The 12,110-nt window shown below is 41.6% G+C and overlaps 1 protein-coding gene across 1 annotated transcript in view; it reads right to left on the reverse strand.

Annotated features, from left to right (window-relative positions):
• The window catches only part of zmat4a (zinc finger, matrin-type 4a), a 225,278-nt gene that overhangs the window by 128,594 nt on the left and 84,574 nt on the right, over positions 1–12,110 (reverse strand). Inside the window, exon 3 of the mRNA XM_078170954.1 lies at positions 9,152–9,241. Coding sequence (XP_078027080.1) covers positions 9,152–9,241 — 90 coding nt within the window. The remainder of the gene's footprint in view (positions 1–9,151; positions 9,242–12,110) is intronic.

Raw genomic sequence — 12,110 nt, forward strand, 5'->3', positions numbered from 1 at the left:
TTACATGTGTCAGATATCGAGGATTCTTTTCACATCAGCATTATTTTTGTTGCCTATTCAATATTATTAATATAATTCATCAAAAAATCCTATGTTGCAAGAGTAGAGTACAGTATGACAATATGTATCAAACAGTATGTTGTATGTGTTGCCTGACAGGAAGGAAATGGGGGGCACAAGGAGACATCCATGTTCCACTATCTGAATCTCATAGCTCTGATCCCACATGGTTTCAGCACGAGTGATAAAAGCATCTGAGCGCTGGCAGGAGATAGAGTATGCGTAAGACTCCTGTGTCTCAGAGATTGCAGAAAAATCAAACCAAAGAGACAGTCGCAAAAAAGATTTTTTGTAAAAATATGAGGAAGGAAAAGGAGGAGAGGGAAGTAGAACAGGGAAGAGAAAAGGTTGGAAACATACAGGACGGTGAGGAAGACGAAAGGGGAAAAGGGAAAATAAGGTGAGATGTGAGAGAAGAACTGGCGGAGGGAAGACAAAGATAACAGAAAGAAAGGTTTGGAAAGGTTGGAAAATGAATGGAAATAAGAGAAGGTAATGCAGGCTGCAGGCAGGGAGGATGAGAAAAAAACATAAAAAAGAGAGGGAAGGTTAGGAGAGGGCAGACAACGAACAGGATTAGAAATGGTAAGCAGAAAAGAGTAAGACCAAGACGAGAAGAGAGTGGATGAAAGAAAAAAGGAAGGGAGGGGGAAAACAATACAAAGGGAGAGACAAATAATGGAAATGGATGACAAGCGAGAGACAAAAGAGGAGAGGGAAATTACAGTTGAGGAAATAAAAGGATAGGATGAGATTGCATAGTAAAGGAAGCGATAAAAAGGTATTAGAAAGGAAAAGAAAGGAAAGCAGGGGAAAGGAAAGGAACTTAGATAGGAAAGTGAAAAAAGAAAGGAAAGGACAAAAATAGAAAAGATAAAAGTAGAGCAAAGAAAAAGAAATAAAAGGATAGGACAGAAAAGTGGAACGACAGAAAAGCGGAAGGAAGAAAAGGAAAGTAATGGAAAGAAAAAGACGGGAAAGAAGAGGATATGGGCGAAAAGGAAAGAATAGGAAATTAGAAAGAAAGGAACCAAGAGAAGAGGAAATAAAAGGAAACTGCGAGGCAAGCTGAAAGGGAATGGTGAAAAAAAACAGCTGTGCAGAGGCGTATGACGGGGGAAACAGAGGGCAGACGAGGAGATGAGGAACAAAAAAAAGAGAGGCAGGGTATAGAGTGATGGCTTAGGGGGGAAATGTACAGAGAAACAGAACAGCAAGACTGGATGCTGAGCTGAAGCAGTGAGAGTAAGCAATGCATGTCCTTATCTGTTTTACAAGCCCAGATTTCCAGACTGATACCTGGCAAAATCCCAATAATCACAGCAGAAACCAGAGTCTCTTCACTCCAAACTCTCAACACTTCCTCCATCACACCACCACAACCTTAAGCTTCACTTGAGAGGAACTTGGAATGGATATGTCCCTATCACTGTGACCTGGGGCACCGAAAAGGGGGGAAAACAGAGAAGGATTCTAGGGGCCCATGATTAAGAGGGGCCCAGAGAGGCCCCTAATAAAATTATAATACTGACAAAACATAATATGACACTAAGTTATTAACTAACTTATAATCACAAATATATTTTATTTACAATGTACTGGTAACAATAACTTTATTTGTTTTGGAAACATTAACGCCCACCGCCCCCCCCCCCCCCCCCACTCTATTTGCAGGTAAGGAGGCGGAGACGGCAATATGCCTCAAAAATCAGGTAGCCAAAAACGGAAAGAAAGGAAGCTAAGAGAGGAGAAAGAAGCAAAGGGTCAACAGTATGTCACCCAGTATTTCAAAAAGCAAGGTGGGTTTGTTAGTGGTTCATGTGATGGAAAGTTATGGAATATTAACTTTGTCCCTGGTCTATAAGCAGCTTATAGACCAGGGGCAAAGTTAATATTCAGAAGAAGGTGATCATTTTAGTTAGGGATGAGCTAGACTCACAAGTCTAGACGCTTTGCTTAACTAAAGACTGATGACTTTCTCCCTGAGTTTGTGTTTAGATGGGCGGATACAATTTCAGAGTTTTAAAAACTCCCTACGTTGCAGAACCAATAGTAAATCTGCAGGGCGGTCCTTCGGTGGCTCGCTGAACTCTTGTGCTCGTAAACATAGTCCCACTAGAAACACGTGTAGCGGTACAAAATGGCTCAAGTAGCTGTAAGTCCTTCATTTCCACAATCTTGTGGACTGAGCACACGTTTTATAAAATGGAGTTAAATCTCTCGGCATCCATTTTCAAGCTCTCTGTGTGTTTGTTTCCTTGCGGACGAGAAAAGGGGGAGCGCACATTTCCGGGAGGGTGTGTCCTTTTCAAAAGTGCAAGAGGTGTTGCTTTGTTGCCGGCCGTTTTCGCCGGTGTGTTAAACACACTTTAGAAAGGAGTGTCCCCAGACTAAAAGAAGCTGGAGATCTCTGATTGTCTGGTGGCGAGACTAGGGATGAGCAAGCAAACAACTTTTTTTTTTTGTTGAGCGAAAAAAAAAGTCCAAAAAAGTTAATAACTTACAAATTATGGCGAAAAGGTAGTTTCTTGCAACCCTAGAATTAAGATAAAAATATTCACAAATGAAAAAACACTTCTGGTTGCTGATAAGTAGTGTTTAACTTTTGATTTAACACTAAAAATTAAAACCCTCGGTGCGCACTGCAGCGCAAGCAGAGATGCGCAACTCAGAGCAGCATGTGTCACTGACACCAGACTCAGAGCGCAGCGGACTGGTGGAAAATGTCACCATCAGCATATTATTTTACATCAATAAAATCTATTATATCATTATTTTGAGTCACATTGTTGAAAGAATTTAGCTGTCTGTGTTCAAGCAGGATAATAGGTTTCCATTCATTGCACGTCAGGCTTTCTATTTCCTTTTCAGAGATGGTGTTGCGTTCAAGGTCCCCCCAAAAAAACGGGAGGAAAAAAAAAGGCTGAATATTCATTTTTAATTTTTTTTCCACAATCGAATCCCGTGCCATCGAACGAAGCTTCAAAGCTTCTAAGTTTTTGGGTCAGCCCTATAACCTACACTCTACAGAGCCAGGTACAGGATCCTCTTCAAGTTTGTCAGGGAGTAATGTGGAAGTGGAGGAAGAGATTGTTCTTTTTCACAAATATGAGAATGATAGTCAAAAATACCATCAAAATGCATAGTTTTATGTAAAATAGCATCAAAAATGACATGCCTCTTAATTTTTTGCTGCTGTATCGAAAATGGTATCGAGTATTGAATATTTTCCTGGGTATCGATATCGAGTTTGAAATTTTAGTATTGTGACAACCCTATTGGAAACAAAGTGACAGGTCGCTAAAAATCCTGCACATTTGGTGGCTGAAAAGCACCTGAAAACACTTCAATGTCTCAATGTAAAAACAATCTGTTTTTGTTTGTTGGACTCTAACAGTGGTCTGCGAAGATTAAGAAAAGGGACCTGCATGTAGTATTTTTAGATCTTGCAAATGTGTTTGGTTCAGTACCGCATAGCCTCATTTGGAGTGCGTTTGACTACTTCAGAGTGCCTCAGGTAGTTGTTAACTTAGTGAAAGCATATTTTCAGCATATTAGGTTGTGTCTAAGTACAGCAGGTTTCACAACAGGTTGGCAGAGGCTAGAAATAGGCATCATGGCAGGGTGTACAATTTCTCCATTAGCATTTACTATGGCAATGGAAGTAATCATCAGGGCTTCTAAGTGGGTGGTAGGTGGAGAGAGACAACAGAACGGGTTGCATTTTCCACCAGTTAGGGCTTACATGGATGACGTGACACTGGTGAATACAACAATGCCATGTACAAAGAGGCTACTAGAGAAGGTAAATAAGAACCTCAAGTGGGCCAGCATTAGGATCAAGCCTAGTAAATCTAGAAGCATCTCGATACGTAGAGGGAAGTTAAGTGATAGGAAGTTTGTCATAGATGATGAGGAAATCCCAACAATTAGGGAAAAGTCAGTAAAGAGCTTAGGTAGGTGGTACAATGTGGAGTTGAATGATGAGGAACAGGTGGTGAAATTTAGGAAAGATGTGGCAGAAGGATTGGATAGAATAGATAAATCAGAACTTCCAGGAAAGTTGAAGTTGTGGTGTTTGCAATTTGGGCTATATCCTAGGTTAATGTGGCCATTGTCAGTTTATGAAATTCCAATATCCGTAGTGGAGAGAATTGAAAGGTCGGTTAGCTCCTATATTAGGAAGTGGTTGGGTGCTCCTAGGTGCCTAAGTAGTGTTGCATTGTATGGAAAAGGGATACTTCAGCTGCCAGTATCTAATTTAACAGAGGAATTTAAATGTACCAAGGTCAGGACAGAGCTCTTGTTATCTGGGAGTAAGGACGTGGTAGTTAGGAGTGTGGTGTGCTGCCATCATTAGTCATTAGTCATACTTCTACTGTTATTATACACATATGACTATTGTCACACATGTATACTGCCAGATATTAATACATACTTTCAACATATTGTACCACAGTAGCCAGAACTATAACTATAATATTATTACTTTCAATAATGTTGTTGTAAGCTACTGTTATTACCTGCATCTCTCTCTCTGTCTCTCTCTCTGTCTCATTGTGTCATACGGATTACTGTTAATTTATTATGCTGATCTGTTCTGTACGACATCTATTGCACGTCTGTCCGTCCTGGAAGAGGGATCCCTCCTCAGTTGCTCTTCCTGAGGTTTCTACCGTTTTTTTCCCCGTTAAAGGGGTTTTTTTTGGGGAGTTTTTCCTTATCCGCTGCGAGGGTCATAAGGACAGAGGGATGTCGTATGCTGTAAAGCCCTGTGAGGCAAATTGTGATTTGTGATATTGGGCTTTATAAATAAAATTGATTGATTGATTGATTGATTGATTGGTTCCAAATCCAGCCAAGGGGAGAAAGTGGAACCCAAGATCGGCAGTTCAGGAGGCAGAGGCAGCTCTTAGGCATGCAGAGATTGTAGGTAATGTTCAGTTTGGCCGGGGAGGCCTGGGGCTTGGCTCAGGCAAACTGGTATGGAATAAAGCAGGTCTCAAAGATAAAAGAAAGCTGGTTGTAGAACAGATACGTAGACAGGAAGAGATGTTAAGGGGTGCAAAGGTAGTGGCCCAGGCTAAACAGGGACAGTGGTTGAATTGGGAAAGTGTAGAGAAGAGGAAGCTCAGTTGGAGGGACCTGTGGAGTATGGAGGAGAATCGTATTAGATTCCTGGTAGGGCCTACATATGATGTGTTACCAACCCCCCAGAACCTAAAACTGTGGGTAAATGAGGACCCATCATGCCCATTGTGTTCAGGTACCGCAACCTTAAAGCATATTTTGTCAGGCTGTAAAGTTAGCTTGTCACAAGGCCGATATACATGGCGACATAACCAGGTGTTGAAATGTTCAGCTGCAGGCATCGAAGGGAAACGAAGACAGGTGATTTCAGAAGGTGTTAAGGATAGGAGTTTAGCAATTCAGTTTGTCCGTGAGGGAGAGAAATACAGAAGGGATAAGTTAGTGAGGAGGCAAGGGTGCGGCCGCCTAGAAGGTGCTTGTGATTGGGAAATGCAAGTAGATTTAGGCGGAAAGCTTGTTGTTCCCCAGAAAATAGTTTGTACCAGGCAGAGGCCTGACTTAGTGTTGTGGTCAGTGAATCAACGGATAGTTTATTTCATTGAGCTGACAGTTCCTTGGGAAGACTCAGTGGAAGAAGCCTATGAAAGAAAAAAGCTTAGATATGCAGAATTAGGAGCAGAAGCTGAGCAGCGAGGATGGAAGACTAGGATTTGTCCAGTGGAAGTGGGGTGTAGGGGATTCATAGCAAGATCAGCTGTCTCGCTCCTGGGGGAACTCAGAGCGCGGGGACAGAGTTTAAGGAAGACAGTGAGGGAAATGTCAGATGAAGCAGCAAGAACCAGCCAGTTTATCTATTACTGAAGAAATAATGTCAGTTGGGGGCCAGCAGGGGGAACTACTAAGTAGGGCACATAACTCCTTGAGATCAGGTGGAGAGATCCACTTCCTCTCAGGAGGAAATCCAGGAAGAGGAAGTATTTAAGTGTGGGAGTGGCTATTTGAATCCATTTTGTTTGAGGCCATGCGGCAAGGTGAGTGTGCTTGCTGATCCTGTAAGTTTATTTAGCTCCTTTAAATGTTAGCTTATATTGTAGTTATGCTATGTAGCGTGTGAAATAGAGTATGGTGAATGTACTAGGAAAGGTAGTAGCAGCCCTGTTTCTACCTGGAGCTTGCATGTATGGAGCCTGGGTTTGGTTGAAGATGGCAGTGCTGTTTGGGCTGAGAAAGCCATGTGTAAGTAAGGAGGAAGCCCAGGAAGAGGAAGGTTATTTAAGTGTGGGAGTGGCCTATTTGAATCCATTTTATTTGAGGCCATGCGGCAAGGTGAGTGTGTTTGCTGATCCTGTAAGTTTATTTAGCTCCTTTAACTTTAGCTTATATTGTAGTTATGCTATGTAGCGTGTGAAATAGAGTATGGTGAATGTACTAGGAAAGGTAGTAGCAGCCCTGTTTCTACCTGGAGCTTGCATGTATGGAGCCTGGGTTTGGTTGAAGATGACAGTGCTGTTTGGGCTGAGAAAGCCATGTGTAAGTAAGGAGGAAGCCCAGGAAGAGGAAGGTTATTTAAGTGTGGGAGTGGCCTATTTGAATCCATTTTATTTGAGGCCATGCGGCAAGGTGAGTGTGTTTGCTGATCCTGTAAGTTTATTTAGCTCCTTTAACTTTAGCTTATATTGTAGTTATGCTATGTAGCGTGTGAAATAGAGTATGGTGAATGTGCTAGGAAAGGTAGTAGCAGCCCTGTTTCTACCTGGAGCTTGCATGTATGGAGCCTGGGTTTGGTTGAAGATGGCAGTGCTGTTTGGGCTGAGAAAGCCAGGTGTAAGTAAGGAGGAAGCCCAGGAAGAGGAAGGTTATTTAAGTGTGGGAGTGGCCTATTTGAATCCATTTTATTTGAGGCCATGCGGCAAGGTGAGTGTGTTTGCTGATCCTGTAAGTTTATTTAGCTCCTTTAACTTTAGCTTATATTGTAGTTATGCTATGTAGCGTGTGAAATAGAGTATGGTGAATGTACTAGGAAAGGTAGTAGCAGCCCTGTTTCTACCTGGAGCTTGCATGTATGGAGCCTGGGTTTGGTTGAAGATGGCAGTGCTGTTTGGGCTGAGAAAGCCATGTGTAAGTAAGGAGGAAGCCCAGGAAGAGGAAGGTTATTTAAGTGTGGGAGTGGCCTATTTGAATCCATTTTATTTGAGGCCATGCGGCAAGGTGAGTGTGTTTGCTGATCCTGTAAGTTTATTTAGCTCCTTTAACTTTAGCTTATATTGTAGTTATGCTATGTAGCGTGTGAAATAGAGTATGGTGAATGTACTAGGAAAGGTAGTAGCAGCCCTGTTTCTACCTGGAGCTTGCATGTATGGAGCCTGGGTTTGGTTGAAGATGACAGTGCTGTTTGGGCTGAGAAAGCCATGTGTAAGTAAGGAGGAAGCCCAGGAAGAGGAAGGTTATTTAAGTGTGGGAGTGGCCTATTTGAATCCATTTTATTTGAGGCCATGCGGCAAGGTGAGTGTGTTTGCTGATCCTGTAAGTTTATTTAGCTCCTTTAACTTTAGCTTATATTGTAGTTATGCTATGTAGCGTGTGAAATAGAGTATGGTGAATGTGCTAGGAAAGGTAGTAGCAGCCCTGTTTCTACCTGGAGCTTGCATGTATGGAGCCTGGGTTTGGTTGAAGATGGCAGTGCTGTTTGGGCTGAGAAAGCCAGGTGTAAGTAAGGAGGAAGCCCAGGAAGAGGAAGGTTATTTAAGTGTGGGAGTGGCCTATTTGAATCCATTTTATTTGAGGCCAATGCGGCAAGGTGAGTGTGTTTGCTGATCCTGTAAGTTTATTTAGCTCCTTTAACTTTAGCTTATATTGTAGTTATGCTATGTAGCGTGTGAAATAGAGTATGGTGAATGTGCTAGGAAAGGTAGTAGCAGCCCTGTTTCTACCTGGAGCTTGCATGTATGGAGCCTGGGTTTGGTTGAAGATGGCAGTGCTGTTTGGGCTTAGAAAGCTATGTGTAAGTAAGGTAAAGGAGGTTATTGGGTTGGTGCGGGGAGGGGAGCAGTAAGACCTGGCATTAGGGGAGTGTCTCTGGGACGCCAGAGATCACTGTCTAGCCTCCTGGAGGTGTCGTGGGACCAACTAGACGAAACACTGATGAAAGGAGGTTCCTACCCAATGACCCCAAAGACATGTTAGCTATCACTGCTCACTGGTTTGTATAGTTAAGCATTGCCATATTAGCTTATCATAGGGCTTAGGTTATTCACTGAGTGTTGATCCTTTCTCTAGAGCACAAACTTCTTGTGTTTATTTGAACTCTGCAGTTTGGCAGGTGTCTCACCTAGGCGTCACACTATCCACCATCCCCTTCACCTCCTGATGGCTCAGCTCATATACTGTGTCACTTTAGAAATGTTAATATATATATGATAAAACTGAAACATCCAAATGTAACATATTTGTGGTTTGCAAAAATGTAGTGCCGGCAGTTTCCTCTGGTGACTGGTCTGAAATTCAACATGCACCATGAAATCTCAACACCTCAATGCCTATCTGAGCAGTGTCAGAATTGCAACGTGTATGTAAAAACAATGTTTTTGTCTTTCCCTAATGGAGGCATAGAGGAACAGAGGTTGATTCAACTGGTAAAGGCTACATTATCCAAAAAACACACATCACCACCTAAACTCTTATCAAGCAGGGAGTGACAGGCCACATAATTGCGTCTGTCTGACATGTCATGTATTTCCAATTTACATGACAGGAAGGGCTGGAAGGGCCGGATACCTCACAACGTGTCTTTGTATTTAATGAACAGTTGGCATCTCTCCACATCCAACCACAGCTACGTCACTCTCACATTGTTCATTGGTGTAAAAATGTGGCACTGCCAACTATTCTGACACAGAAAGGGGGTCACACGGGTGTTGGAAAAGAAGGAAAATACATTAGCAACAAAGGTTTTCATATGAGACTGGTAAGCTGTGAATTTATGCATGCATGTTCCTCAGTGATTATTGACGCCATGGGGAAACACTGTGGACAGGGAAATGTATAATTCACCAGGACTCACATTGTCTGTTCTGAGCTTCTTGGCAGGGCAGCCTCCATCCACAGGATGTAGCATGTAATACAGCCGCACTTTGTTGGCATGTTTCCGACTCTGAGGGAGGGAAAAGGAAAAAACAAAAAGTTAGTAATAAAGTAATCAAAGCGGTAGACTCTTGTTTTGATGTCTCCTCAGGTGCTGCAGGTCCTCAACTGTCAATCAAACGCGGCAGCCAGCTCTGTTGTGTTTTTATCCTTGAATGCGTTTGACAGCATTGTATAGAGCATAAATGCCAAAGTGTATTTCAGTAATTATCTGCCATGCCCTCACTCACTTCATCTCAGCACTTTATATTATGTGATACCATACACTACACAAGTGGCTACATAGAGAGCGAGGGGGCAGGGTCCAAGTGGAATACATTTAATGTTGAACGCACTTCACTAATTCTATTCAGTGATTCAAGCACCTGTTCTCCATCTGCACTGCAGTTACTGCACTGTCTCATAGAACAATTGATGTCAGTGTTGTCAGTTAATGACTGCACTGCAGATTGTTGTTGAAACAACATTACTGCGAGTTGAAACAACATTACTGAAAGTTAGTTCCCACCAAGCAATCTGATTGGACAAAAGGCATTCCATGAGTGCTAATACAGAGTACAACATTACCAGGACTTTTAACTAAGCATGTATCACTCTGCTTTACAGGTGTTCTGAACCACTAATTACATTAAAAGTTAATTAGCCTACATTAAGGGTCATCATAAAAACAAAAATATATTAAAAAAAAACCCCTTTGCATAGATGAGCATATTTCCACAAATTGAGCATAGCGCTAATTCAGGCAGGACACAATGTCAAGCTCAGCTCACATCCCAGCAACGTCAGCTGATCTCAAGCAGCCCAGTCAACTGATGGATCACCTGACTGATGGAGGAGAGTCAGCTGATAGATCACATGATTCCTTTCTCTGCAATCGATTGGCAAATCTCATTCAGGGTGCCCTATTTAAACTGCTTTGGCCTGCCTACTGTTGCTGCTTCCTCTGCAAGCCGCTGTGCAACCCACCTCCACCCCAGCTCCTCCTTCATGTTGTGTCTCATTTCTGTTTGTCATCGATGCTTGCTCTGTTCTGTTCCCAGGGGTCTTTGCTGCTGTTGTCCCTGCCCTAGGCTTTCCATGTAGGCACATGGAGGGGCAGAGAGGTGTGCTCTCTCAGCCTTAGGCTTTTTGCATAGGTCTAGGAAAGGCAGAGAGGCCCCACAACAGAGCCATATTGTGAAATATAATATTGCAAAAAGAAACTGAGTTTTCTTTAACTAAAGTGGTCCTGACTGAAGTTATGAATGTCGTCAAAAAAGGACAAAGGAAAGTAAAGAAGCCTGGATACTTCACTGCTAACCTGCTGATATGACATCAGTCGATGGCACAACACACGGTCGGATCAAGCTGTTAACTTAAAAAATATGTTGACAGAAGCGACTGTCAACAGGCTCTCATTTCACTGGTTGCACAATAAATGGAAACGTGCAGATAAATGTACTTGACATAAAGTAGCTGGCCTGGAGTAACGTGTGTCTACACATGTTTACGTATTGCTTGGCAACAGTCTAGTCTCAGCTAGCTGAAAAGGTCACGTTTGGGCTTGAAAAACACGGTTTTGGTGTTACAATCACAGCTGGAAAAGCTTGTCGATGTCTCAGTAAAAAAAATAACCACTTTTTGTGGCACTCTCCTGGCTGGAAATGCAGGGATGTCTCTGTAAAAAAACAACTGCTGTCCATAACATTATCCCTGTAAAAAACACAGAAATGTCTCAGTAAAAAAACAATAGCTTTTATGGCATTATCTGTGCAAAAACAACTGCTTTTCATGGCTTTATTCTGGCAGTGCTGATATTCAGTACAACAGCCCTCCCTCTGTGTGATATTGCTCACTTTTGCTTGTCCTTAACATGTAATGTTTCGGTACAGGCTCAAAGAAAAATGGCCGCTGGTATCTGACTGGTTATTGAACTGACCAAAAATCTGAGCTGATGTTTTGAAATTGAATTTAGATTGGATTTAGATTAGATCATCTCAGAGTCATAATCCCTATGGTCTCTAGAGAGCATTGTCAGTTGAATGTAATTTGTTAAAATGACTGATTCTGCCATTCTTCTCAGGAGGACAGTCTATTCCATCCATACTGTACACTGTAAACCCCAATTCATCCATGACACAAAATTTCAATGTTAAGTCTACACAAATGCCCCAAATTGTCAAAATGACACATAAAAACTTTGACACAAAAAACACATCCCTTGTGAGCTTGATATACTGAGTTTTGAGTTAATTTGTCTAAAATGTATAACGCCAATTTGACCTATTATTTTAAGGCCAATAAACAACTCAATCATTGTGCACTTAACATATTGTGACATGTTTGGGATTTCCCAGCATGCCTTGAGTGTTAGAGGCCATAAGTGGAAGACAATTGTGTTTAAAATCTGTTCTAGATCAATAATATTACCCGTTATGCAGTGATTAATATTTATGTATTTCACAATGGTTCTAATGGGTTACAGTTAATGTTGTGGTAAGTTATATGCACAGTCAGTGACCTCCCACCTGTGTGGATATTGGAGTGTCTAACAAAGTTAAAGAGCACTTCAAAATTAATCTCTTTGCCTTATTCTAATAATCAGGTAAACCAAGCCTTCCATAATATATTTTACAGTTCAATGAAAGTGAAAATAAATTGTTGCAGAATGTGTATGTTTTTTATATTAATATGACACAGAATTAAATGCTCATACAACAAATACATTTATGTTAAACTGACATAAAATTCCTGTCAGACAAGGGTCACATGACCCATTTATTTTGTGTTGCTGTACTAAAAACTTTAATGTTACTGTATTATACTAAACTAAAAGTTTTAAGTGCAATCTGTTTCCATAAAAAAAAAATCAAATTGAGTGAACAAATTTGGGTTTAGAG

Source organism: Epinephelus lanceolatus, chromosome 9 (assembly GCF_041903045.1).
Source record: "Epinephelus lanceolatus isolate andai-2023 chromosome 9, ASM4190304v1, whole genome shotgun sequence".
Taxonomy (NCBI): Eukaryota; Metazoa; Chordata; class Actinopteri; order Perciformes; family Serranidae; genus Epinephelus; species Epinephelus lanceolatus.